Genomic DNA, 27,338 nt, shown 5'->3' on the forward strand with positions numbered 1-27,338 from the left:
TTCCTGTTCCCTTAAGTTCAACACCTAGGAGAGAATTGGCTAGATCACAGAAAAATCATCCAGTGGCCTGCTCTTAATCAAGTCATCAGTAATGCCAAAGAAATCGATTGTGTTCACCCTTCAGGACTGATTAAATTCCTTTTTTCTCTGTTTTTCCTTTTCTGCTGGTCATCTCTTGGGGAAGTCGGCATTACTAGCATTCATTCATTCACTCACTCACTTATTCAAGCAATAAGCAGTGAAGAGATCCCTAATAAATTCTAGTGAGAACGCAGCACCGACCACTGTGCCAAGCACTTTATTGCACTGCCTTGTTACCGCCATTTCAGAGATAAGGAAACCAAGGTTCAGGAAAATAAAGCAACTTGCCCAGCCACCAGCCAGAAGGGCAGAACAGATATTCACATCTTTGGCTCTACAACTACACTCTCTGAATCACCACCGAGTTCTCTGTCCTCACGCTGGAGGCACCTCCAGACACCTTCAGAACACACCTCTTAGAGGCACAGGCTCCTCCATCTTCGTGGCATTAGATATCCCCAGATATTTAAATGTGCACTCGAGTTCACAGGTAGTATCAAACAGAACCTCATGTGAGATTCTCAACACCCCGCAAGGTGGCTGTCGCCCTCAATTTCAGAGGAGAAGGCAGGTCGGCCCTCCCCACCACGCCTGCCTTACCGCAGGCCACCTTGCCTCCGTTTCCTTCCCCTCCCTCAGGGGCCCCCATGGATGGTTCTTGCTGCAGGTTTCCCTTGGCTTCATGCACTTCATTACTGATTCGCCTCTTTCACAACTACCATGTGCTCCTTTTATACATCAAGGGGAACAAAGGTTAAAAACAAAGTCACAAATTGTCATCTGGACTATCTAGACTAGTGCTGAACAGACCTTCCCACAATGATGGAAATGTACAAATCTGAGCTGTCCACTGAGATAGCGACTGGCCACATGTGGCTACCAGAACACCCTTCTCCCTCATCTCATCAGATCTCTGCTAAAATGTCACTTGCTCAGTGAGGCCCTCCCTGACCAACCTATTTAAAACGGAACCTCCTCCATCCCACAACCCTCACCATCCCTCATCCCTCTCGCAATACCCTGCTTTTTATTTCTCCCCAGCACTTAAAGCCTGACGTGGAGCATCTCTTGCAACCGTGGGCTCAGAGCAGACTACAAGTGCCATGTAGTACTTTTATCCAGGGGAAGGGGCTTATTGGCTACTGCATCCCCAACATTGGGTCCTGGGTAGGTATTCACCGAGGAAATGGATGACATCTGAATTCAACTGTTTGACAAGCATTTACTGAGTACTAACTGGGTGCCATGGGATGAGTAAGATGCAGTCCCTCGAGGGGCACCCAGGCTAGGGGACCCATCAGATGACACCGCACAACGGTAGCTGCCATAGCAACAGCATGAGCTGGGAGCGTGGAACGGCAGTAAACGGGGCCCTCTGCTCTTGCTGGATTCTTCTCATTTCAAGTGTGCGTGGCAGTGAGGGGCAGAAATGGAACCTATTCCAGGAGGGGGTCAGCAAGCCTGTGCGAGGAAAGGAGGAGCCGCAAGCAGATGAGATGCTGATTCAGGAAGGTTCCTCCTGCTGGACTGCACTGAGACCACCTGGCCCAACTCTCAGGTTTAACACATGGGAACACAGCATCCACAAAGTGACTTGTGGCAGGTGCACGTGGAGTAAGCACAGAGCCCAGACAACTTCCACAGCTGCAGAGGAAGATGTCACCATCTGACATCTGTGAGGGCTTCAGTATGGTTTCTACAGCCCTTTCCCACACATCACTCCAACTGAGCCCAGAACAGCCTGGGAAACGGTAGCTGCTGTTGCATCACTGCACATCCAGGTCTTTTCCCATGCAGACTCCATGCTGTCCTCAAGTGGGCTCCAGCCCCGACAGACATTCCGGAGAGTGCTGCTGCAGGGGCGGTACCCAAGAACCTGGAGCGAGGAGACGGGACCCACCAGATGGAGGGTAGCCAAAGCCACGGTACCTGAACAGCTGCGATGACACACACGAGCTCACCCCCAGTGTCTTCTATGTGCCCCCCCTCTCATGTGAACATGGGCTCCTTGGGGCACGCAGAAGGCCCATGAGGGTGGTCCTCACAAGGAGGCTGGAGAGGACCCTCCTGACAGCGGTTAAGCATTTGCAGAAATGATTCAGGGATGCAGATCCTCAGAGAAGCATGGAGAAGGTGTCCCTGAGTGAGCGAGCCCCCAGTCCGCAGACCTGGTCCTGGGCAGCAGAAGCTGTCCAGGCTGGTGTCTGGTGGGGCATGCCACAGGAACATCAACCACGGGCAGCCAGCTGGAGTGACGGTGGGGTGCCCTGGAGAAGGCCAAGGACTGAAGAGGAAGCGATGCCTCACGCACAGCTGACAACAGTCCACATTCCTCTCGGACATTTCCTCTTGGCATTTCCTTCTCCTCTTGCTGTCCTGGCCTGGGCCTCTTCAGAAGATCACGTGAGGTTTTGTCCACTCCAAGGCATAGTGCCCCAGAGCAGGGCACCACTGTCCCACCCAGCTCCTTAGCAGTGGGGCCAGCAGTGAGCCCAGGGGAAGGGGGAGCCGCACGACACATTCAGGGCTATTCACCTTAGTTCTCCCCCAGCCCCAGACATAGGACTCTGCACCCCACGCCAACCTCTCCAAGGACGGGGTGCTGTTCACAAATGGGAGTGTTCTTATAGCCATAGCCAGCCCACCAAAGCAGTGCCCATCAAAACAATGCCGCCAGGATGGAACTGCTGCCTTCCTCTCCCCACTCAGCATGTCAGAGGAGTGGAATGAAGGCACTTCACCTCCTTCCTTCAACTCTCCCTGGCCAGATTCACCAGATCAGCTTCAGCACGATGTGACTGCCCAGGGTAGAGCTTTACTGTCAGACAGACTGTGGGGGCGGGGGGTGGTTGACCCCTCCAAGCTCCACTGCCAACTAGCCATGTGACCCTAAGCCTGTTTCTCCACACAGTGAAGACACTCCTACTAACTTCAAGCCTTCCATCTTTCCATCTTGCTCCTCTAACTCCTATACACCAGGGTCTCCACTGATCCTTCCTTCTTTCACTGTCCCTCATCCTCCAGATATCCCCCTACTCCTTATCCAGCTTAAAGGCCAGGTCACACTCTTACACATACCCTCGACTCCTCCGCCTGCCTCTCATTTCACTGTACTCAGTGAAGCCACACGTTTACCTGTGCAGGGGAGACACTAGAAAAAAGGCACAAGCACAATGTCTGGTTTCTGATCACCTGGCCAAACCCTGATGCTCCCCTGCAATCGTATTTTCTATCCTTTACTCCCCCACTTGCCTAGATGATTTTCACATCTCTTCCTCGAGCCTCAAACCTAAAGTTCCATCGCCATCCTCACTGTCAGCTGAGGACCCTGCCTCCTACTTCACCAAGAAAATGAAGCAACAGAAAAAGAACTTCCACTGACAATACTACGTGCTGGTGAGGACGCGGAGCAGCAGGAACTGTCACTCACTGCTGGTGAGAATGCAAAATGGTACAGCCACTTTGGAAGGCAGTTTGGCGGTTTTTTACAAAACTAAGCATACTCTTATCATTTGATCCAGCAATCGGGCTCCTTGGTATTTACCTAAAGGAACCGAAAACTTATGTCCACACAAAAACCTGCACACAGATGTTTACAGCAGCTGTACTCCTAAGTGACGAAACTTGGAAGCAACCAAGATATCCTTCAGTAGGTGAATGGAAAAATAAATTGTGGTACATCCAGACAATAGAATGTTATTCCACGCTAAAATGAGATGAGCCAGCAAGGCATGAGAAGACACAGAGGAGCCTTAAATGCGTATTACTAAGTGACAGAAGCCAATCTGAAAAGGCTACATACTGTATGATTCCAACTATACGACATTCCGGAAAAGGCAAAACTATGGAGGCAGTAAACACATCAGTAGTTGCCAGGGGTTGGGGGGAGGGAGGGATGAATAGGTGGAGAACAGGGGACTTTTAGGGCGGTGCACCATGATACTATCATGGTGAATACATGTCATTATGCATTTGTCAAAACCCAGAGAATGCACAACACTAAGAGTAACCTTAATGTGAACTATGGACTTTGGGTGACAATGATGTGTCAATGCAAGCTCACTGACTGTAACAAAAGTACCACTCTGGTGGGGGATGTTTATAGTGGGGGTGCATGTGTGTTGGGGGGAAGGGGGTATAAATGGGAACTCTCAATTTTCTGCTTAATTTTGCTGTGAACCTAAAAAATAAAGTTTATTTTTAAAAAAGTAAATATGTTGAAATTAAAAACCTATATTCACAAACACACGAAAATGAAACAGCATTAAAAACAATAAAGTAGTCAATGTGCACTGAAAAAAAGAAAACTTCCAGACTCCTATGGCCACATCTATCCTCCAGCATCTGTGCCAACATCCTCCGCTTTACTGCCTATTAACTTACATGATTCCACTCAGCTAAAGCCAATTTCTCTACTTGAGCACCAGATTCCACTCCTTCAGATGCAATGCAAGGACAATGCTCCAGAATTCACTCCTCTCTCTAATATGTTCAATTTCTCTTTTACTAGGTTGTTCTTAAAAGTAAACAAAACACATACTTCTCCAATCAAAAAAAAGAAAGAAATCTCAGACCACTTTTTCTTCCAGCATTTCTTTGCTCCCCTCTGCAGCAAACCCACCAAAAGAATTGTCTGTGCTCACTGTTTCCAACTTCTCCTGTTCCCTCTTAAATTTACTCCAGTTACACTTTCCCCTGCACCGCTCCACTAAAACAACTCTGGCCAAGGTCACCAATGACCTCCTTTCACTAAATGATCTCAGCCCTCATCTTCCCTGACCCACCAGCACCCTCTGCCCGGTTGACCACTCCCCTCCCTGACACCCGTCTTCACCTGGCTTCTAGGATACCACCTCACTGGCCCTGCCTCTCAGCCTCTGTGAGGTTCCTCCCCTCCCCCAGACCTCTCAGCGCTGGCATGCCTCAGGCTCATTCCTTGGTCCTCTTCTCTCGGTCCATGCTGACTTCATGGCGACCTCACCTAATTCCAAACCATCCACAATGCCAACAACTCTGAACTTATATCTCCCCAACTCCCCAACTCCAGACTCCTACGTCATGGCCTATTCCATTACCTTCACGCAAACGGCTACGATGTCTCAAACTCATCTTCTCTCCCACATCTGTCTCAGCTGATGAGAATTCTATTTTTCCACTAATTCAGGCCAAAATCGTACAGTCCTCTTTGACTCCTGTCTTTTCTCCACATCCATGTCCATTCTTCACATTACAACTATTTCTCACCCTCTCCACAGCTATCACCCAGTTGCAGCCATCATCATCTCTTGTTTGGACTCCTACAGCAGCCTCCTAATGTTTCCCTGCTTTACCCCTTCCCCCATGTCCAACAGCCTACTCTCAATACAGCAACTTAAGTCATTCTTTTTAAACCTAGCTGAAAGCAGTACTCCTGTGGGAGGCAGGATTCCAAGATGGCTCCCAAGACTCCCTCCCCTTGGTGTTCATCCCCCATAGAATTCCCTCCCCTTGAGCACGGGCATGAACTATGAATATGCTGGGATAGTCACTCCCCTGGTCAGCTATGCCATATGGCACAGACCACTTTACGAAAGGGAGATTATTCTTGGTGGACCTTACACCTAATCAGTGAGCCCTTAAAAACAACTGGGGCTCTTCCTGCAAGAGAGATTTTGAAGTGTGAGAGGGATTGAACACAAGGGAGATTCTCTGTTGCTGGCTTTGAAGATGCAGGGAACACATTGACAAGGAACGCGAGAGGCCTCTAGGAGCTGAAAGTGGCCCCCAGCTGACAGCCATCAAGGAACTAAGGACTCAGTCCTACAACTACAAGGAACTGAGTTCAACCTGAATGAGCTTGGAAGCAGACACTTCCTTAGTCAAGCCTCCAGATGGGGATGCAGCCAGTCAATAATTTGGTTTCCTCCTTGTAAGATCCTGAGAGAGAACCCAGCCACGCCAAGATGTCAACAGCGATGCTGTTTCAAGCTGCTCTATTTGTGGTTGTGACATAGCAGTACACAACTAGTACAACTGCTCAAAATGCTGCAGTTGCTCCCTTTCACTCTGAGTCCAAGCCAACACCTTACCATGACCCATAGGCCCATACAGGACCCAGTCCCACTGACCTCAACTCTTCACCCTCGTTATGGCTCCCTCAGTCTACCACACAGGCCTCTCTGCTGTTCCTCTGATGCACCTGGTCTGTCTGTGCCCTTCTCCCACCTCAGTCACTGCTCTCCCAGGTATCTGCTTGGTTAACTTCCTTATTCCCTTCAAGTCGGCTTAAATCTCTCCTCCTCACTCACCTAACGGGCACTGCTCTGGTGGGCTACCCTGACCAGCCTACTCTGTAACCTGCCTTCTCCAGTGCTCCCAGTACCTCCTGCCTCTACTTTCTCCTTTTCTCCATAGCTCTTATCACTGCCAACAGATACGCTTCATTTATTTATTGTGGTTATTATCTGCCTCCTCCCACTAGAATACAAGCTCTCTGTGGACAACGGTCTTTGTTTTGTTCACAAATGAACTCCAAGCACCTAGAACAGTGCCTTGGCATATGGTAGATGCTCAGTAAATATTCCCTGAAAGAAGGTATGATGAAAAGCATATTTAAGGGCCGGCCCCGTGGCTTAGTGGTTAAGTGCGGGCGCTCCGCTGCTGGCGGCCCAGGTTCAGATCCCTGGCGCGCACCGACGCACTGCTTCTCCGGCCATGCTGAGGCCGCGTCCCACATACAGCAACTAGAAGGATGTGTAACTATGACATACAACTATCTGCTGGGGCTTTGGGGAAAAAAGGAGGAGGATTGGCAATAGATGTTAGCTCAGAGCCAGTCAGAGCCAGTCTTCCTCAGCAAAAAGAGGAGGATTGGCATGGATGTTAGCTCAGGGCTGATCGTCCTCACAAAAAAAAAAAAGAAAGAAAAGAAACTGTCGGTTTAAAAAAAAAAAAAAGAAATGAAACTGTCAGTTTAAAAAAAAAAAGAAACTGTCGGTTTAAAAAAAAAAAGCATATTTAAGGATCTAGCAGCAATGCGTTGTACACAGCAGGCACTCAATAAATAATTATGGCTGTGATTTGCTGCCAAAGGAAAACAAAGCCCAGCAAAGCACAGGGAGGCAGCACACCCTGAACAAGCCCAGCTGTTCTTTCCGAGCACAGCCGTACACCGACAGACAGGCTTTCCAAACGGTGCCTGCAGCAGTAACCAGGCAACCTAACCAGACAACCTCCCGTGTGTGTCCAGCACATGGATAGCTGGCCTGCTGTGGCTCCTGTCAGCCATGTTTGCAGAGGGACCCTCTCTGCTGCATCCTCTCCAAACTTGAAGGACAACCTCAAAATGAAGCTCCCCTGGAGTGAAAGAACATCTCTAGTCCAGGTCTCTGATGAGCCCCAGGTGCTGAAATAATTGTTGGTAAGCTCAGCTGTGTAAATCAGCGGTTGGACAAGAAGTGCAGACACTCCATAACCAAGGGCGTTGAGCTGCTGAAAATCCACCTGGTACAAGAATTCACAGCAGAAGCACTTAAAACTTAGGGGTGGGGAGATCAAAACAGGGTCAGAGGATCCAGGCTATGTGTGTGCCTGTGAAAAACTTCAATAAAACAGAAGGGACAGGGGCCGGCCCGTGGTGTAGTGGTCAAGTGCACGCACTCCACTGCTGGCGGCCCAGGTTTGGATCCCGGGCGCGCACTGACACACCACTTGTCAGGCATGCTGTGGCAGCGTCCCATATAAAGTGGAGGAAGACGGGCACGGCTGTTAGCTCGGCACCAGTCTTCCTCAGCAAAAAGAGGAGGATTGGCATGGACGTTAGCTCAGGGCTGATCTTCCTCTCTCACACACTCACACTCACACACACACACACACTAAATAAATAAATAAATATTTAAAAAAAAAAAACCAGAAGGGACGGTACTCTGAATAATCGAGACACCTCTCAGCTCTTCAGTTAGTAATAACGGGAACCACCCATTAGTTTCCTCGCTTGCTAAAATCTTTTCTGCTTCTCTCATGCTCATGCTCAAGGTCTTCCGGAGGCGGGCGCCTGTCACTGATTCCACTCTGCCGCAGTCTTCACTCCCCTCCCCGCGTTGCCAGCCCGTAAGGCCAACCACGCAGCTAGCAGCCTCAGGCATCAGGCCTCAGAGCCCACCCCAGCCTCACTCGCACACTTTCGAATACCTGGATAACTCCAACACTCTGGGAGGATGAAGCATTTTCAACCTGCTTGCCCACAATGCCCTCTTCCCACTAAAGAGCTTCCGTGCCCTGAGGAAGACTCACAGCGCTGACTCCCTGGCCTGGTTTACTGTCCTCACACCTTCCACCCACCCTTCCACAGAGCACCTGTTCACTCCACCCCCACTGGCCTGCAGGATCTCCACTGCACCTTGGATTTCAGCTCACCTTCTCTTGCTCTCCCACCTTGAGTTCCCCTCTTTCTGGTCATGCTGCAAGGGGCAGCGTAGTCTTGTGCAGAAAGAGCACAGACTTTGGAGGTAGACAAGTGAATGTTCAAATCACGGCTCTGCCACTTGGAGTCTATGCAGTTAGCCTCTCTGAGCCTGTCTCCAGTGCGGAGACAATCCCTACCTGAAGGCTGTGAAATGCTTTAGAGAGAGAATGGCCCAAAACATATGCTCCGAACAGGGCGGCTACTGCCTCTCCCCAGGGGAGCTGCTCAGAAGGCAACTTGGAGCCCCTCTAGCTAACCAGATTTAATCCCCCTCTCATAAAGGCAGTTCATCAGCTCCTGTGTAGACCTTTCTCTTACTCTCTCTGGCTCTTATGTGCTTTGAGTCTTGGGTCTAAAAGTGGTCCTAAAAGCCCCGGCCAATCTGGGCTCCTATCCACCTTTCTGTCACCTCTCCTCCACCCTGAATGCCTCAGGCCATGGCGTTTTCCCAGAAACACTGAGCTTTTTCCTGCTCCCATAACTTTGCACAAGCTGATCCCTCTGCCAAAGAAACACTGTCTCAACCTTGTGTTCAAAGGCCTGCCAGCATCTCAGCCCCTGTATTTCTTTCTGGACTTCCAGGGGATTCTCTGCTGTGCTCATCTCTCCTCAAACCCTCACTGCACTGTACAGGGATTTACACAGTGGCCTCCAGCACTCATCTGCCATCTTCCTATCTTCTTGGTTCCCTTGTGGCCTGGTACTTGGAGCTCAACACCCGGATCAGATCACTCCTTTCCTTTTCACAACTCTGTAAAATAGGTACCTTCAGCTCATTCTGCAACCAAAGACAGTAAGCCCCAGAGAGGTTGAGTGCCTGCCTTACCCAAGACCACATGCCAGTAAATAGCTAGGTTAAGAAAACACCAACCAGTGCTCCTTGCCACGTATTACAGTGGTGTGTACATACACACACACCTCAGCAGCTCAGGTATACAGCAGGTGTTTTCTGTATATCCCTAATGCCAGGTCAAAGTCACCAGGAACATTAGCAAGCAGATTTTGTAGAAAAGTCATAGTTACATTATTATAACCTCAATTAACTGATGCTAATTCTAACATAGTCAAAGCAGTAGAAAACTAGTCAGGCAAAAAAAAACAATGAATAGACATTAACATGCCTGCCACGTGCTTTGTGCTTCACATCTACGTACACTTTCTCCCCATTTAATCCCAACAACACTTTGAAGCGTGAACTTATTTCTATTTTCCAAATAAGAAACCTAAGTTTAGAGACCCAAACCCTGTATTGTCTTTGGATCCCTTGCAAGTTACTTAACTACCCCCTGCCTCAGTTTCCTCACCTATAAATGAGAATTACTTACAGTACTTGCCTGAATTCATCAGCTTTCAGTGTAGGATATAGGATACACTCTAGGCATTTAAGCAGAAAGAGATTTAACTCAAGAATGAGATGATTTCAAAATTGTTGTAATGGCTAAAGTAGGGGGCTCTAAACTGGACCCCCAGGAACAGCTCCCTGAATAATACAGAACTGACACACCAGGGGAGCTGCCACATCTGAGCTGCCACTGGAATTACGAATTCAAGAATGCAACAGGATCAGGAAGCCACCACCACTGCCTCTCGACACTGCAACACAGAACGCAGCCACCTCCTCCACTGCGACTGCCTCTACACATCCAGGAAACGGACACAGTGATGCTGCTGCAGGACAGCCTCCCATCTCTCTGACATCGCCAAGAGCAGAAAATGGCCAAAAGCAGAAGAAAAAACGGTCTCCGCCTAACTTCTACCTCAAATCTCTCATAAATGGGAGAATTTGATGGTACCCAATTCACATCTAGAACCCTAGCTGCAAGAGACTCTGGGAAAGGCATATTTTTAACTCTTCCGTTTCCACAGCACAGGAAGGCACCCCAGAAGGAAGGTGGCCTAGAGGATGAACAAGCCAGCCCACAGAATCGACCACACCATACTCGCTCATACGGTTCTTGAAGATCAAACAAGGCAACCACCTAAAAGTGCTGAGAATGGCACCTGGCAAGCCCCAGACGGTACCTGTTATTCCCTGTGCCGAAAGCTCTGGTTGTCACATGTCTCTGAAGTACATTCTCCCAATAGGTCAACTAACTCACCTCCCTAAAAAGAAAGCAGTAAGTACATTTCTTCCTTAGCATTGCTCATGTCACCTTCTAAATAATCAAATCCCAAAAGCCTAGATCAGTACAGGAACTAAAATTGTGGTTGAGCACTTTCACATCAAGTCATAGTGCCCATTTAAAGATTTATTTTTCTTAAACCAGTGGTTTCAAACTTTTTCATATAGCAGACTCTTAAAAAAAGTGAAATCTTATGTGAAACCCCAACAAAGGCAGAGAGCAGGCCCAGAAATCCAACCTGCATATTCGGTATGTGCTCTGCCCAGCGCTCTGCTTGTATTATCTCATTTAACCCTCAAATCGACTCTTTATGAGAAGTATAATTAACCCCGTGTCATCTAGTAAACACAGAGGTTAAGTGAGTTTCCTGAGGTCATACAAGGTTACAAATGGCAAAGCTGAGGTTGGAACCTGGGTCAGAGCAGCCCCAGCTCTCAACCACCGTGCTCCTTGTCTCTGTCTTTGAATTACAACTCAGTGCAAGGGTGAACCAGACACAGACTGTGCCCCCAAGGGGCTCTCAGCCAGGTCAGGAAGCAGAGCGGAAAAACGCATCATTACAGTTCTTTAAACACAGCCAGGCGCACCACACCTCCCAGCCTTCCACAAGCTGTTCCCTCGGCCCTCACACCTCCATTTGGCACGCTCCTTCTCATCCTTCAAATGCAGTTCAAGTATCTCTCGTCAGCAAAGGATACTCAGATCATCTTTTCTGAGAGCTTAACACAGGGCTACACAAAAGAAGTAAGTAGTCAAAGCTAATTATGACCTTCCAGACCAGTGCAGATTAGCAGCCTTAAGCCCTGGGCTTCACAGAAACCAACCCTGCCTCCTGTAGAAAACAAGCATGTTACTGAATCCCTCTCATATTTGCTGTCGGTGTTTCTATATAAATACCATTCAACGACACTGGGCTCACAGGATCCCTTAACACAGCCCCTCTCTCTTCTATACAAGATGAGGATTCTGCTCAAATTACATTACATTGGTAAATTTCCTTGAAGGAAGCAATTAAATACTAACATTTACAACTTGCTAGCTCAGTGGTTCTCAAAGCCTGGGTGATTTTGCCCACCTCTCCCACCCCACCACAAACCCCAGGACATTTGGCAGTTTCTGAGGACATTTTTGGTTGCACAACTGAGGAGTGCTACTGGCATCTAGTGGGTAGAGGCCAGGAATGCTGCTCAACAGCCTTCAATGCACAGGACAACCCCTACCACAAAGATTCATCCATCCCAAAATGTCAACAGTGCCAAGGTGGAGAAACCCTGATCTAACTTTTTCAGTAACTGGTTGGTTGAAGCAATAAGCACAATATGGAGATAAGAACTAGGGAAAGCTTTAGAAAATATATTTTTTAGAAATGATAATATTTATGTTAGAATCATAGCTAGCTACTACTCACAGAGTACGATGAAGCATTCTAGATGCTTTATCTACTTGATTTCTAACCTTACACAGTAGTTTTATGCCCATTTAAGGCTCAGAGAGGTGAAGTAACTTGCCCAAGGTCACACAGCTATTAAGTAGGAGAGCTCACACTGAACCCAGCCAGCCTGACTCCTGACTTGGGTACCACACACACTCACACTCCCATGACAGCACTCATGCCCCCGCCCCCACAGTATCCAGTCCGTCTCCCCTACCAGCTATGAGCACCTTAAGGGCAGGGACTCTCTACGCTCAGGGTAGAGTCTGCAACAGAGGTGCTTATTACAGTCTGGATGAACAAAGGAACCAGGAACAAACAGGAGCTGAGCCTGCAGCTTCCACGGGTCAGCATCAGGCCAGCCAGCCGTCCTGTCACTCCCCTCCTCCTGCCTCACCCAGGCCGCCCTCATCAAGCAGTTAGGGTCACCAACAGGTCTGCTCCTCAGGCCACAAGTTCCCTAACCATCTCCACCCCTTCCTCTGAGACCCATTCTCCTAGACTAGCCTTCCACAATACAGCCCATGCTTCCTTCTACAACCTAGAAATCGACTCAGTGAGGACAAGGAGAACAGAAGGCACTAGGGTAAAGAGAGTCAGTTGCCTGGACTCAGGGTATAAAGTAGAGAAATAGGGTGACTCAGAAGCCTGGTCTGGGAACCCCAAAGGACCAGCTCTAGTCCCAGCCCTGCCCTCAAGAACACAGTCCACAGTCCTGAGTACCTGCTGTGTGCCAGGCCTTCTCTGTAACTCATCAATAAATTTACTCACCTGTAAAATGTTTAGTGGGTTCCAAACATCTTTTGGCACAGAACCCTTTTCCCCTCAAAGGAACTCTGGATTGAAACTCTTCTCTAACTCTTTAAGACTCTAGGACAAAAAATTCACTAGACTTGGCCGATGATATCACATATTTTGACTCATTTGTCATTAATATTCCACGTGCTTTCCAAAGTTCTGAATAATGGCTCACAATAATAATGTCACAGCCATCAAAACAAGAGGAAGACAAGAACCAAGGAATAAAACTAAGAGGAGACATTTGTTTTCTGTGGCACAAAGCTGAGAAAGATTTTCAAAAATAGTAGCTTTAGAAATGATCTGCCAGGGGCCGGCCCCGTGGCTTAGCGGTTAAGTGGGCGCGCTCCGCTACTGGCGGCCCACGTTCGGATCCCGGGCGCGCACCGACGCACCGCTTCTCTGGCCATGCTGAGGCCGCGTCCCACATACAGCAACTGGAAGGATGTGCAACTATGACATACAACTATCTACTGGGGCTTTGGGGGAAAAATAAATAAATAAAATTATAAAAAAAAAAAAAAAAAAAGAAAGAAATGATCTGCAATAATTGATGGTGCTTCTTTTCAAAGGGGAAGAGGCGCCAACACAGACAATTCGACAAAGGCAGCAGAGGAAGTGAGATGGCGCCATGATCATCACAATGAGCAACTGATACTTCCAAGCTTACTCTGCCTGGGCCTGCACTAAGTTTCACACATGGGGACACACTTCATCCCCAGGACCACCACATGAATAGTTCACATTATCACCATTTTGCACATGAGGAAGCCAAGACAGAGCACAGTGATGATGATGACAAAGGTAAGAGTAGAGGTACATCAACAGCATAACAAGCACCACGTGCCAGGCACTTACTCATGCTATTTTAGAGATGAGAAAACTGACTCAGAGAGGTGAAGTAACTTGTTCAAGGTCACACAGCTAGGAAGGGGGTGCAGTTCTGTTGAATTCCAAAGCTAAGTTCTTCCCTCTGTGCTGCTTCCCAGCCATCCTTATTTCGAGCAACGTTTCCCAAATTTGCCAAGAACCCCAGGTGATTCTTAAAACCTGTCTCCCAGGCCCTTCCCTGAGACTCTGATTCTAGAGTTCTGGGATGGATCCTGAGGAGCCATATTTAACAAGCACCCAGGTAGTATTCATCAAGAGGAAAAGCTGAGAACACTGAGCTGAGTAAAGAGAACAGTGCAGCCACACAAATCTGAACCACAACTACAATATTTTAGGGCTATGGTCTCAGAAGGGATATCACAAACAGTCCGCCCAAAGTTCCTGGGCTCCTCCCACTGAAGGCCATCGCTGAGTTACTGAGTTCTGGGACAGGAACTCTCCTCGTGGTAGCATGACACCTGTCTGTCAGCACACCAAACAGAAAAGGTGCCCACAAAACCAGAGCCCACGTCGGAGATCTTTTCACTCAGGACTGGTCTTGGGCTCATCTGAGATAATCCCCACGTGCAGCTGATGAAGCAACTGAGGCAGCAGTAAGTTAACATGCACGCCCACAGCCACAGAAGTCTCCAGCTGACTCCAGCCAGCACATCACACCATCTCAAAGGGACATCCAGAACTGCCAAGTGTCCAATGTGGCCTTTGCTGGGGGCACACACACATGGGGCAGCCAGGGTCAACCAAAGAAATGCTCCCACCTGCCAAGCCCTGGGCCCAGAGCCCTCCAAAGAGCAGCTGTGGAGCAGATGGCCATTCTCCTGCACATACTCTCCACAGCCCCTGTGCCCTTCCTCACAGCACTCCAGTTTGGGAGTTCACGTGTGCTTGTGTGACTGATTGATATGTCCATTTCCACCACCCCCAGCCTGTAAGACCACCCAAAGTCAATACCCATGACCATTTCTATCACCGTGTTACTCCCAAATTACCTGCCAAGAGTAGAGCCTAGGACACAAACACTTGTCGAACGAAAACATGAGAACACAAATGAGAGGGAGACACGGCAGGAGCTGTCCCCACAGGGCCTGAGGTGAGTCACAGGGACACCAGCAGCCCTGGTTTGGCACCTGGGTAACAGGGCACCATGGGGAGGGGGGTGCATGGCCTGCTCCCAACACAGGCAGGAACACATGTGGCTGCAGTGCAGTGACGGCACACTCCTCAGCAGCAGGGTGAGGGCCAGAACACGAACACAAGTGCACGGCCAAGTAGGAGCAGAGGGAACACAACCAGGGGCACCCAGAAACGCCAGCCCTAGGTAATGCCAGTGGGGGCTGGGGTTAGAAATGTGGGTTCCTAACTCTGATATCACCCTCATCAGCACCCTTTGGCCCAAGAAACTCAAGATATGAGCATAAAGGGCCCTTCAGAGGATAAGGCTGACCAAGTAAGGTTGCTGATTTGGTAACACTGGCCACTTGCGAGTCTCTCTCAGCCGCAGCAGGTCAGAGGCCGAGAAGTGACAAGAGACTGTGTGAGTGAGCCAGGGACATAGAGATAGAGGTGACAGGTAGCAGTGAGGAATCAGAAAGCAGAATCACCAACAGACCAGTCCTACACACAACTCCACAGGATTCTGGGTTATTGGGAACAGGCATGATTATCTGCATGACATAGTGCCTGCTCAACAAGGCAGGAAACATACAACCCATTTTAGATAAGAACACTTCAACTGGTCTGAATTCAACAACCTAGCTCTTCTAGAGAGACAAAGATGGCATTACCTTGTAAAGAAGTTACTAAATGGTCCCAATATTTTCAGTTTATTCCCCTCCTCAGTTGCATCAACACAGTCCTGCTGGTGTAAGTCGCGGGTTTCCTTGATGGAACTCAAGGTAACGTCAGTAAACTGTGGGTCATCGTCATTCTCCAGGGTCACAATGGCACTGGAGCTGCTCGTGACCATGAGGTCCAAGATGTCCTCATTGCTGACGGACAGTGTGGTTGACAGCTCTGTGCCAAGACTGGACACGCTGCAGACGGAGACATCGTCACTGCGGTTCAGGGCTTTGGAGGTGGGGCTGTAGAGCTTCACTGAATCATAGCCTGTCCTGGGAAACGTGGAGGACTTCCGCACACTCTGCTCCCGCTCAGCACTGGTGGGAGCTGGTGGTGCGTAGGATGGCAGCGGGCATGCGCTCTGGCAGGCCCGCTCAGGCACTATGTCCGACTCAGACTGTTTCCTCTTCACATGGACCACGCTGCAGGGTACAGGTTCCGGGTTGCTAATCTCTAGGGTAGGAATGCCTGAGTCCACCGACTTAAGGCTGTGCTGATCTTCTAAAGCACCAAGTTTCAGCTTGGGCCCATACTCAGGCAACGAGAGGGATCTGGGCGCCTTGAGATTCAAGTGTTGCAGGTTCTGAATGTGGTTTCCTGATCGACCATCCAGAATGCCCATCAAGGCTACGCCATTTGTAGAGGTGGACAGGTTTCCATCAGTCATCTTGGTCCAAGAAGAAACTAGAAAAAACACAAAAATGGAAATTAAGGCAGTGGATATAAAAGCCAAAGACCCCACTCCTCTGATGCACAGCTCAAATGTTCTGATGTCCCTTTTAAAGGAGGAATCCGAGGCCGGCCTAGTGGTGTAGTGGTTAACTTCCTGTGCTCCACTTCAGCAGCCCGGGGTTCACAGGTTCGGATCCTGGGTGGGGACCTACACACCGCTCATCAAGCCATGCTGTGGTGGCATCCCACATACAAAATAGAGGAAGGCTGGCAGAGATGTCAGCCCAGCGATAATCTTCCTCAAGCAAAAAGAGGAAGATTGGCAACAGATGTTAGCTCAGGGCCAATCTTCCTCACCAAAAAAAAAAGGAGGAATCCTTGAAAAAAGTCCTATATACCCAAGTTTTAATTCAGGACCAGAAGCTGGAGTTTTAACATATGTTATCATGATATAAAATCACAGGAAGATAACTCAAACAAAGGATACATCACGGGTAAAAATATATAAAACCATTATCTTCATCATTATTACCACCCCATCAGTCACATCTCTGTTCCCCAGGACAGCACTGGGAGCATGAGGACTGTGCTAGGCAGAAAGAGAAGTTTTTTGGTTTTTGTGTTTTTTAAATGATACACAGAATACCTCTGCTGAAAAGTATGTGAATTCATAACCCATACATAAGTCATGGTTCCACTTGTTCTGAGACAGCATAAAAATCAAGACATCTTCATCAAGAGAGAAAACAACAAGATAAACTGTGTATGCCATGTGCAGTGAGATGACCCCACCATGTCAAGCGAGCCATGGCCTCCACAAACGTTTCAGTCACCTCACCCAGTTCTACAAGGTAGGGCATTTGATCACCTTTACTATGGAAGAAACTGAGGCTCGGTTAAGAAACGGGTCCAAGATCATACTGTTACTTAGCGGCACAGCTGGGATCTATGGACTGACCCCAAAATAGGCTGTACCTGGTGGATGAATGGCTTAGTTTGGGGTTATAAAAACCCAGGTCAGAAGGCTGGCTCAGTGAAGACAGATAATCAATAAAGGAAAAATCAAGACCATGAACGTACAATAGAGATTTGAGTAAGAGGAGCCAGAGCTGTCAGTGACACACACACATCTAGGGCCCTGCCTACAGTTTTCTAGCCTAACGCTGGGGTGGGGACAAGGGGATGAGAGGTACACCAGCCTGGACAGCACAGCCCCCAGCGGACTGAGAAACCTGGCATGTGTTATGCTGCCTTCTATTGTCCCTTAAAATGTCGAAACTAAAGAAATCTGGTGGTGCCTTTAAATCTGACCCATGGAATAGAACAACTTAAAGAAGGGGACTTTGGACTCAGACATTCCAGCTTCTGATCCCAGCTCCACTACAGTGCCTTGGGAGAATTAGAGAAAGCACCACAAGAAAAGCACTCACTAGGCACCTGGCCCCATAGCAGGCACTCTGCAGGTATCAAACAGCAAGTAGCTGAAGGTTGTGAAGCATGGCGGTAACAATGAGACCCACTCCCATCTGGGTGTTATTTTAGCTTTTGTAAAGAGCCTTCCCACTCCCCGTCAGGAAGCCTGGCCTGCTTCTCAATGTCAACAAAGCAAAAGCAAATTCATTAAAAGCAGAAAGGGGAAGGGGGTAATCTCCCTCCTCCCAGAAACTGAAGGAACCAGTCAGACAGAGAAGCCCTAGAGCAAAAATAGTAATACGAAGGAATGACTCGAAATGCAGAATTCAGAAATAGACTGAACTATACATAAAAACTTGAAATATGACCCAATGAGTAAGGAAGGATTATTTAATCATGGCGTTGTACTAATCAGTTATCAATTTTTCTTTGAAGGTAGAACCACACTATACTACAGCAAAACAAAAATACAGACAAAATTAGAATTTAATACAAAAATGAAGTTATAAAGGTGTTGTATAAAATAAAACGCTTCTCTAACCTACAGAGCAAAACCTCAGTTCATCCTCCAAAAGGATCTGGACATCATCACCTCACCACACGTGAACACGTTTTAAATGTTTCACGGTTCACACTGCCCGGAATTTCCTGGACTGGAGCCTCCACCCTGAGTCCTCAGCCATGAGCTCCTCCCAGGCAAGGCCACAGCAAACTATCTCTGAGACCCTGCTCTGGGAAAATTCCTGAACTGAACCATGCAGTGAAACAACAGGATTCACAAGAGGAAGAGACAGGGAGACTGAAATGTACACAAATTTGAAAGATCTACATTTTTTTAATTAAAAGGAAAATAGAGGAAGAAACCTTTTTAGCACAGAGTTAAGAGCTAATCTTTGGCAATGTCAAAGGTAATTAGAATTATGAAAGCACCATCAACACTAACAGGTCAAACTGGCAAAAAGCCACAAACACAAGAGGAAATCCTCACAGTAAACAGAGCTGAGAGCCTCTGACAGGCCTAACTGAAATTCTGGCTCTGCCACTCACCAGCTGGAGCGACCTCAGAGGAGAGGCTTAATTTTTCTGAGCTTCAACTTCCCTCACCCCCAACAGTGAAGTAGGGCAATACCCGATAACTCAAAGGCTGGTCTGAGGATAAATGAAATGAGAAGGTTTGGTAAAAGCACCAGGACATCCCGCATCTGACACACAGTAGTGCCCAATAAACGTGAATTTCCTCTACTTTAGCCACATAAAGAGCTGAGGTTCCTGCAAAAAATGAATTTAAACTGAAATTTTGACACTAGAATAGACACATAATAAGTGTGTTAAGTGAAACAACAGTATTTCATTCATGGCAGCCCAAGGAGCCGTTCCCTGAATCGCCCAGATGAGAGCACAGGAAGAATGAAGCAAGGTCTGACAGAGCCCAAAGCCACTGGCAGTGGCCTGGGTCTCCATTCTTCCCTCCTCTGCCTTGGGGGCCACGGAGAGCAGCCCAAAGGCCTCTTCTAGGGAGAAGCTGAACGACCTTTGAGGCCTCCGCTGGTTCCAAGTCCAGTCTAAGTTCCTTAAACCTCAGGAACAGGGTGTCAGCCTTCTGGGAAACAAACCTAAAAGAGAAAACGTACTTCTGCTTGCAACACACTCTAAAACCAAACTCTGCAAGGGCCAAGGCCACCTGTCCTCAAACCCTTTCACCAGGTGCCACCAGTGCCATAAAACCTGAAACCACACTCCAGAGCACCTGCCTTCCGACGGTGCCCCGAAGGGGGAGGCTGCACAAAGGGCATGCTTCGGAGACAGACTGCAGGGTGGACTTTCGAAGCCCGCCAGGAAGCCAGCTGCCGATGGCCTGCCTCCAAGTCACACATTTTCTAAAGAAAGGAAAAGCCTAAGTTCCCTGAGCTGGCACACAGGCCCTTTCCAGTGCATCCCTGCCAGCCTCACAAGCCTTGTGGTGTCACCCTCATCTCTCGCAGCACCCAAGTGTACTGTACCACTGCCTGGGGTGCTCCATCCCTGGGGATCTGGCAGCCTGTGGTACAAGGAGACAGCACACTTCCAAGGCCACTTCCTCTGAGAAGCCTCGCCCAACTCTCCCAGGAAGCTACAGGTCCCCCTTCCTCCTAGGCTCCTTTTGGCTACACCCTCCTAAAACAACCGTGTTTACAGCTGTTCCCATGTCTCTCTGCATGGGCTTCTAAGCTTTAGGCAGGCACAGTCCTGATAACTGCAGGATGCCACTGCCTGACCAAACGCCTGGCATGGATTAGGGATTTAAAAATCTCTTTGTTGAGTTAATTATTACTAACAACTAAGCTCTAAGTAGGCAGGTTTCAGGAACAGTCCATCCAAGAAACATCTGCTGAGAGCTGGGTTATGTTCCAAGAACAAGGTGAGCAGTGGAGGTAACAAGATGCGGAAGAAAATCCCTCTCACTGAGTTCCCGCAGCAGGTGCAGACAACAGACACAGCAAGTAAGCCATGACCATCCTGTGCATCATGTCGGCTACCAGACTAGACAGCAAGGTATGCTGTCAGCAATCGATGGTTCAGGAAAGTAAAACAAAATTCCTCCCTCTACAGTTGTTTCCCAAAGTCCAACACAGCCCCCCACAGCAGCGACCATCGTGGTACGCATCCTCAGGTTCTTGGCATCCTATAGCCACAGCCCAGCACCAGGCGTGGGGGCGCTGGCTACAAGTTTAACGATGACTAGCCATCACCTCCCTGACGAGAGAAAAACATACCTACAAGATGTCAAGTACGGATAAGAGGAAGTTTTTATCCCAGGCAGCAAGACCATCTGAATTTTATTTATCTGAGTTCTGCAGGAAGCAAAGAGGATAAACGCCAAGAGATTCAAACAACTTTTACTCCACAGGGGCCACGTCTTTAGTTTAATACACGTCAGAAAGTGGACAGCAGCTCTGACAGTGACTCTGAATAAGGCTTTGGAAAATAATTGCATCTTGAAGCAACAGTTTAGTTTTTTCCTCCTTAAAAAGCAATGGGGGGGGGGCCGGCCCCGTGGCTTAGCGGTTAAGTGCACACGCTCCGCTACAGGCGGCCCAGGGTTTGGATCCGGGCGCGCACCAATGCACCGCTTGTCCGGCCATGCTGAGGCCGCGTCCCACATACAGCAACTAGAAGGATGTGCAACTATGACATACAACTATGTACTGTGGCTTTGGGGAGAAAAAGGGAAAAAAAAAAAAAAAAGCAATGGGACTAGGGTTTTGACCAAGTCTTCATAAATAAAAGAAACAAGTTTAAGAAACCAAAACCAAATGATTTGGTTATGTCCCCAGGGGGAAAAATCCACTCATTGGTGGCTTCAGGGAGAAATAATGCTGCCCATCCATGCGGACATCCTCCAGCAGCCACCTTCCTGTGGCTCCTTTCCGTCCATGGGGCGTGTGCCACACGCAGCCCTCCTTGTCCCAGCTCCTCCGTGGATACTGCAGAGGAGAGCTACCTCCTCACACCCTCAATAGCACGGGGAACATCACCGCTGTCCCTGATCCTCCAAGGAGGGCGCACTCGCCTTCACGGCCAAGCATGCCATCAACCAGGCTCTCCACTGATTTCTCTACCCTTACTCTTAAGAGGCAAGTGTGCACAGGTTTCCATCAGCGAGGGCCTGAAGGCACATCTGTCCTAGAGCCAAAGTTTCCAGAGGGCAGGACCACCTCTGCAGCACCTGACATCCCCATAAAACCACAATTTAATGAGTACCAGGCACTATTCTAAGCTCTTCATATGCCATTCTGTTTTACAGCCGTCAACGGCCCTATAAGCTAGCCCTATTAAAAAAAAGAATTGACCAACCAGAAAAAAAAAAAAAAAAAGCTAGCCCTATTAACCGCACCGAGTAGAGGAGGAAACTGAGGTACATGGCTCACCCAAGGTCTCCACTTTTGTGTAGCAACAGCTGGGGCCCAAACTGTGAATCCAAGGCCTCTTGGTAAGCTTTGCTGCTTACCCGGCCCGAACGCAGACATCAAGCACCTTCTCTAATCCTCATCCCTCCTGTGAAAGAGCAGACTGCATTCTCTCTTATCACAGATGGGAACAAGCCTAGGCCGAGCCAGACTCAGTGACCTGCCCAAGGTTTTGCAGGCAGGGCCCCACCTGAGTCTTCTCTCTCCAATACCCGCGTCATTCTCCACAAGGCCTCTCAGGGGTCCTTCAGGTTTCCTGGTGAGGATTCTGGTGGGACTACCAGCCTCCCCACAGGAGTGGTGGCTCCATCAGGCCTTCACCTCAGCCCTGAGGACGAAATTGTCCAGGACAAACAGGCCAGTCGAGCCTCTGAAGTGAGGTTCTAACACCAGGGAGAACCCAGTGATCTACGTGGTGTCTCTCACGTGAATCAGCCTGCTCTGTAGAGGCCTCCACAAGCATCAACCACCGTGAGTCTTTCTCTTTTTAATTCAAGTCCTGACTTAGGCAGAAAGGACCTTGGAAAGAAAGGCACAGGACATTCTGGATCTCAAGTGCCTCAGCATTAACAACTAACATGAGCAGGCACCTCTGCTCACCAAGCATGCATTACATGTTGGGCACTCTGTTCAGCGTTCACACCCACCAGCTATGTAACCTCTATAATGACCCAAGAGCTCAGGGTACCATCATCACCATCTCACAGACAAGAAGACCGAGGCATGAAAGATAATGTATAATAAAGCGGTTGTGCTGGGGCTAACCTGGCTCTGACTCGGAAGTGCTTACTCTTTCCACTGCTGCACAAGCGGCCTAAAACAATGGGTTAATTTTCATTATGTAGAATGGAAAATTGAACTATAAAAGTACTTTGGTTTTTAAATGGGTTATTCTTTAGGATAAAAATAATCCTAAAAAAGAATTTCCTAGAAGCTCAATATATTCCTCTGGAGGGTGAATGAGGCTAAACTGTTGAGGGTCCCCAAAGGCTCCTTTACAACCCTAAGCAACAGACATTTAACTTACACTGTCCAAAGATGGTTATAAAAGGCATAGATGGAACATTCTAAATTAAGGACTTTCGATGGTGGGGGGGTGGCACCAGATAGGACCAGCCAGCTTAGCCAGTGGGGTTCCCCACTACCCCAAAATGTTTCAGCTGCATAAAGTGATTTATCAAAACCAATCATCGTAAGTACCTATAAAGTGACTGGGACACAACTGACAGGTTAGGAAGATATTCAGACCACTTAACAAAGCCAATATAATCTATAATCTTAATTATTAATAAGAGAAACCGTTTACTGAACATTTACCATACACCAAACATGCTAGGTGCTATTACATGCTCTAATCATCACAACCCTGCCAAGTACACTGAAGGACCTGTGAGATTCAGCCAGGCTGAGTAACTCACCCAAGGTCACACAGCCAACAGAAACTAGATTCAAACCAGGTCTGAATCAAAGCCCATACATGGCTTACTGAAAAGTTTAGGAATACAGACCCTAAACTTTGTGATAATTGATAAACTAAACACTTAATTTTTACACTTCTCTGTACGTATGTTACATTTCAACAGAAAAGTGTTAAAAACAAAATACACAGGGGGAAAAAATAAGGAAAGTTCTGGAGGTAGCCTGCCTGGGTTCAAATCCCAGCTCCTCCACTTACCAGATGTGTGACCTTAGACTAGTTTCTTAACTTCCCCGTGCCTCAATTTCCATGTAGTAAAATGAGGACAATAACAGACCTTATCTCATTAGGCAGCTGACAAGATTAGGGGAAGAATCCACATAAAGCCTTTAGAATGGTGCCTGGCATAAGCTAAGCCTTAGAAGACGCTGGCTGCTGTTACTCTTTCCTGGGCACCAGATAGGGCCAGCCAGCTCAGGCCCACTATTTTAGCAACTCATTTGCATAAGCAAGCCCAGACACAGCCAGTCTGTCTCTGCACAGCCTCACTGTACATCTTCTTCCTGTCACTAATCTCTCTCCTCATACCTGCTCTGTGGCACCGAGTGCTGGGCCTCAACTTCCCCATCTGTAAAATGAGGTGATTAGCCCCACTGATCTACCTGAGTTCCTTCCTGCTTGCCAATCTAGAATTCTAAACAACCCAGGCCCTAGAAACTTTATATACGCCCTAAAACAAACACTATCAGACAACATACAGTCATTTTCCTAAAATCCTCTTTTACATATTATGTATATGTCTATTTTGATGCCAAATCTTCTCCAAGGTCTCAAAGCTTCACGAGCACCCACACATGCTGGGCAGGCATCCCCTGTGCTGAGGCTGGTGCAAGGTGGTCAGAAGCTCTGACCAATGGGGGGACAGATTCTAAAACAAGTTGCTCTGATAAGCTGTGTCCTCACTGTTAGACAGGCCTTCAACAGAGCACAAGCGAGGGGAAGTGGAGGCATGAACGATGGGAACTTACCCGCTGCACAGAGGGGAGTAGGGCAGTGGGACGGAAGGATGGAGAAGTGGAAAGGTCGAGGGGTGGAGAGGCAGAAGGAGGGTGCTAGCAGAGAGGAACTGCAGGGGCTCAGAAGCCAGGTGAGGCAGCACCCACGCTAATGTGAGAGGGCAGGCTGGGGGCAGACTGTGAAAACAGCTCCCCAAGCATGAAGCAGGCCCAGCTCAGCACAAAGTGCTGAATGGGGACCTGCCAGGACTTGCTGGACCGTGGAGGACAGTAAGGTGAACAGAGCCTGGCCCAGTGACCTGCCTCAGTTTGAATCTCACCCCTGCCTCTCTCCAGCTGGCTGACTCTAAACCAGTTACTTTACCTCCCTTAATGTTTCCCAAAGGATAAATTCACTCAGTAACCCTGAGCCCTAGGACATACCAGGTTCTCATTAGGGCTGGGATCAGATGAAGCCCACAGTCTCAAGGGGTCAAACATACATGACAACTAAGACAGCAGTAAGACAGCCTTGGGGGTCGGGAGGGGCAACTCAGGTGGGCAGGGGGTAGGAAGAAGTCATGCCCAAACTTGAGACATGGTTGGTACTGGCGGATAAACTGAGCAAGAGGAAACGTTCCAGGATTGCTGTAAGGACTAGCAGGGTCCATGCAAAGCACCCGACAGCGTGCAGCAGCAACCCATCCTCTATGAAGGCAGCCAAGAAGACAAGATGCCAACATCCTGCAGACACCAGCCCCCCGCTAGCCTCGGGAAATAAAATAAGTCCACGCCCAGGGGCCTCCGGCACAAAGAACTTTCTAAAGCAAAGCTTCCAATTCAACGCTGGAGAAAACGGTGCCCTGTGCAACTTGAAGACAGAAAATGTTTCAGTGGCCAGGCAAGGATCCGGCCACTAAAATGCCCTCTGCCAGCTCCCGGGGTCTGGAGTCCGCAGGCCAGTCCTCGGGCTTCCTGAGGAGCCTTCCTCACCACGGCCTCACCCCTACAGCTTTGAGCCACCGCCATTCCTCCCTCCTTCCTCGTGGCAGCTCCCTGCCCAGGAGGGCCGCCTGGGGAGCGCCCGCCACCCACCCACCCACGCACACACGCCTGCGTGCTCTGGCCTCTCAGCCCTCCCAGTGGGAAGCATGCCCAGGTCTCTGAGGCAGAGGGGGTCTGTGGCCCAGGAATGGGGGGCTCTGAGGCAAACAGGAGTCCCCGGCCCTGACACAGTGGATCCGGGGAGATGGGTCTGCGACCCAGGGAAATGGATTCTGAGAAGGAAGGGGACCAGAGCTCCAAGGTGGAGGGGGGTCCCGGGGATCGGGGGCTCCAACGTGGGGGAGGCTCCAAGGTGGAAAGCGTTTCCGTGGGTCAGGGACTCCGAGGTGGAGGGGTCCCGGGGGTTGGGGGCCCGAGGCGGAGGGGGTGTCAGGGGTCGGGGACTCGAGGTGGAGAGGGTCTCGAGGGTCGGCGTCCGGAGGCAGAGGGGGGGTCGGGGGCTCGAGGTGGAGGAGGTACCAGGGGTCGGGGGCCCGAGGCGGAGGGGGGTGTCGGGGGTCGGGGGGCCGAGGGGCGGGGGGCCGAGGTGGAAGGGGTCTTGGGGTTCGGGGTTCCGAGGCGGAGGGGATCTCGGGGGTCGGGGGCCCGAGGCGGAGGGGATCTCGGGGGTCGGGGGCCCGAGGCGGAGGGGATCTCGGGGGGCGGGGGCCCGAGGCGGAGGGGGTCTGGGGTTCGGGGGCCCGAGGTGGAGAGGGTCCCGAGGGTCGGGGGTTCGAGGTGGAGGGGGTCTTGGGGTTCGGGGTCTGGAGGCGGAGGGGGTCCGAGGTGGAGGGGTCCCGAGCGTCGGGGGCCCGAGGTGGCGGGGCCGGGGGGTTCCGCGCGCCGAGTGGGCTCCTCTCCGGGCCCGGGAGCCCCGCGCGTCTGAGGGGGAAAACTTTTCGTCAAGTTCCGGAAAAGGAGCGTGTCAGGGCGCGCGCCTCTCCGAAGGGCGGACGAGCCGAGTGCCGCCCGGACCCCACGACGGTCCCCGGGCTCCCACGCGCTCCCCGGGCGCGGAGGAGGCGGCAGCCGCGCAGCGAGGGGCGCCCGGTCAGGACCCGCACCCGCGCCGCCCGCCCCGCCCCAGGCCGCCTCCCTGCTCCGGGCGACGCGGCAGCAGGTGGCAGCACCCCGCGCCCCGGCCCTCCCTCGCGGCCCAGGCCCGCCGGAGGCCCTCAGTACCCGAGTCAGCACGGTTGCCACGCCATCCCGGGCCCGCGGGTCCGCAGCCCAGGCCCCGCCAGACCCGCAACTCGCGCAGCGAGGACGCCGTGCGCGCGGCAGGTGGCGGGCCGGCAGGGCAGGTGCACGCGAGCCGCCTGTAGCCAACAGCGGCGCGCGCCCTCGCCCCGCCCGCGCCCCCGCGCCCCGCCCCGCGCTCCCCGCCCTAGCCCCACCCCGAGCCCCGCCCTCGCCCCGCCCCGCGCTCCCCGCCCTAGCCCCGCCCCGCCGCCGCCGCTCCTCGAGCTCGGCGCTCGCCCCACTGCATCTCCGCTGGGTCGCCAGCCCGCCGCGGGCCCCAGAGTGGCGTCGCCGGCCCTTTTCTCTCCTAAGCGCCAAGCAGAGCTGCGAAAGGAGGTCTGAGGGGGTTTTCGTGTCCGCAGAGCCCCGGTGGACACCCCCCAGGGCCCTCCTTACCTGGTCGGCTCCACCCGCGGCCATCTTGGAAGTGGGAAGCGGCGGGAGGGGGAAGGGGCACGAGCGGGCCGGTACCAGGCGTGGGGAGCCGAGCGGCGGAGCGCATCGATGGGTGCCCCTGCCCGGGGCAGGGGTGTGGAGGAGGAGGGGCCCGGCCTCCACGGGGCAGAAGGCTGGAGGTCCGTGTGGGCGAGCCCCGAGATCTGCCCGGGGGCCTCGGGAACGTGGCTTCGGCTTCCTCCCCGCCCGGCCTTAGTCTTTTAATCTGTAAAACGGGCTCTTCTTGTAGCTCTCTTTTCTTGAGGTCTTAGGCAGCGCCTAGCGGCGTAGTTCCCAAACTTACGTGCACTTTAGTATCCCCTGGGGATCTTAGAAGATTCCAAAGCCCGGCCATGCCCCAGGCCAGTTAAATCATGGTCTCTGCAAATGAGATGTCGGTATTGCCAGTTTGTTTTGGAAGCTGTGCAGACAAGTTTGAGAACTGCTGGCCTAGCGTTTATGTGCGTTATTTTGCCTCTACACTGCAGAAACTCCAGAGACAGGGTCTGTGATCTAAGTCTCGTGCCCAAAGTCCCAGGGCCAGTCAGTAGCTGAGAGGGGTCAGA

General features: G+C 50.5%; 1 protein-coding gene across 2 annotated transcripts in view; it reads right to left on the bottom strand.

Moving 5' to 3' along the window:
• The window catches only part of TBC1D14 (TBC1 domain family member 14), a 106,408-nt gene extending 79,643 nt beyond the window's left edge, over positions 1 to 26,765 (bottom strand). Inside the window, exons 1-2 of one of the 2 annotated variants that reach the window (XM_087434883.1) lie at positions 26,734 to 26,765; positions 15,553 to 16,291 (exon numbers count right to left, since the gene is read on the bottom strand). In XM_087434883.1, coding sequence (XP_087291009.1) covers positions 15,553 to 16,274 — 722 coding nt within the window. In that variant the 5' untranslated portion in view covers positions 16,275 to 16,291; positions 26,734 to 26,765. The remainder of the gene's footprint in view (positions 1 to 15,552; positions 16,292 to 26,733) is intronic. The other variant, XM_014788860.2, reaches the window with a different exon arrangement.
• Between the last annotated feature and the right edge of the window lie 573 nt (positions 26,766 to 27,338).

The sequence above is a fragment of the Ceratotherium simum genome, chromosome 8 (genome assembly GCF_057802395.1).
Source record: "Ceratotherium simum simum isolate JZ-2026a chromosome 8, ASM5780239v1, whole genome shotgun sequence".
Lineage (NCBI taxonomy): Eukaryota > Metazoa > Chordata > Mammalia > Perissodactyla > Rhinocerotidae > Ceratotherium > Ceratotherium simum.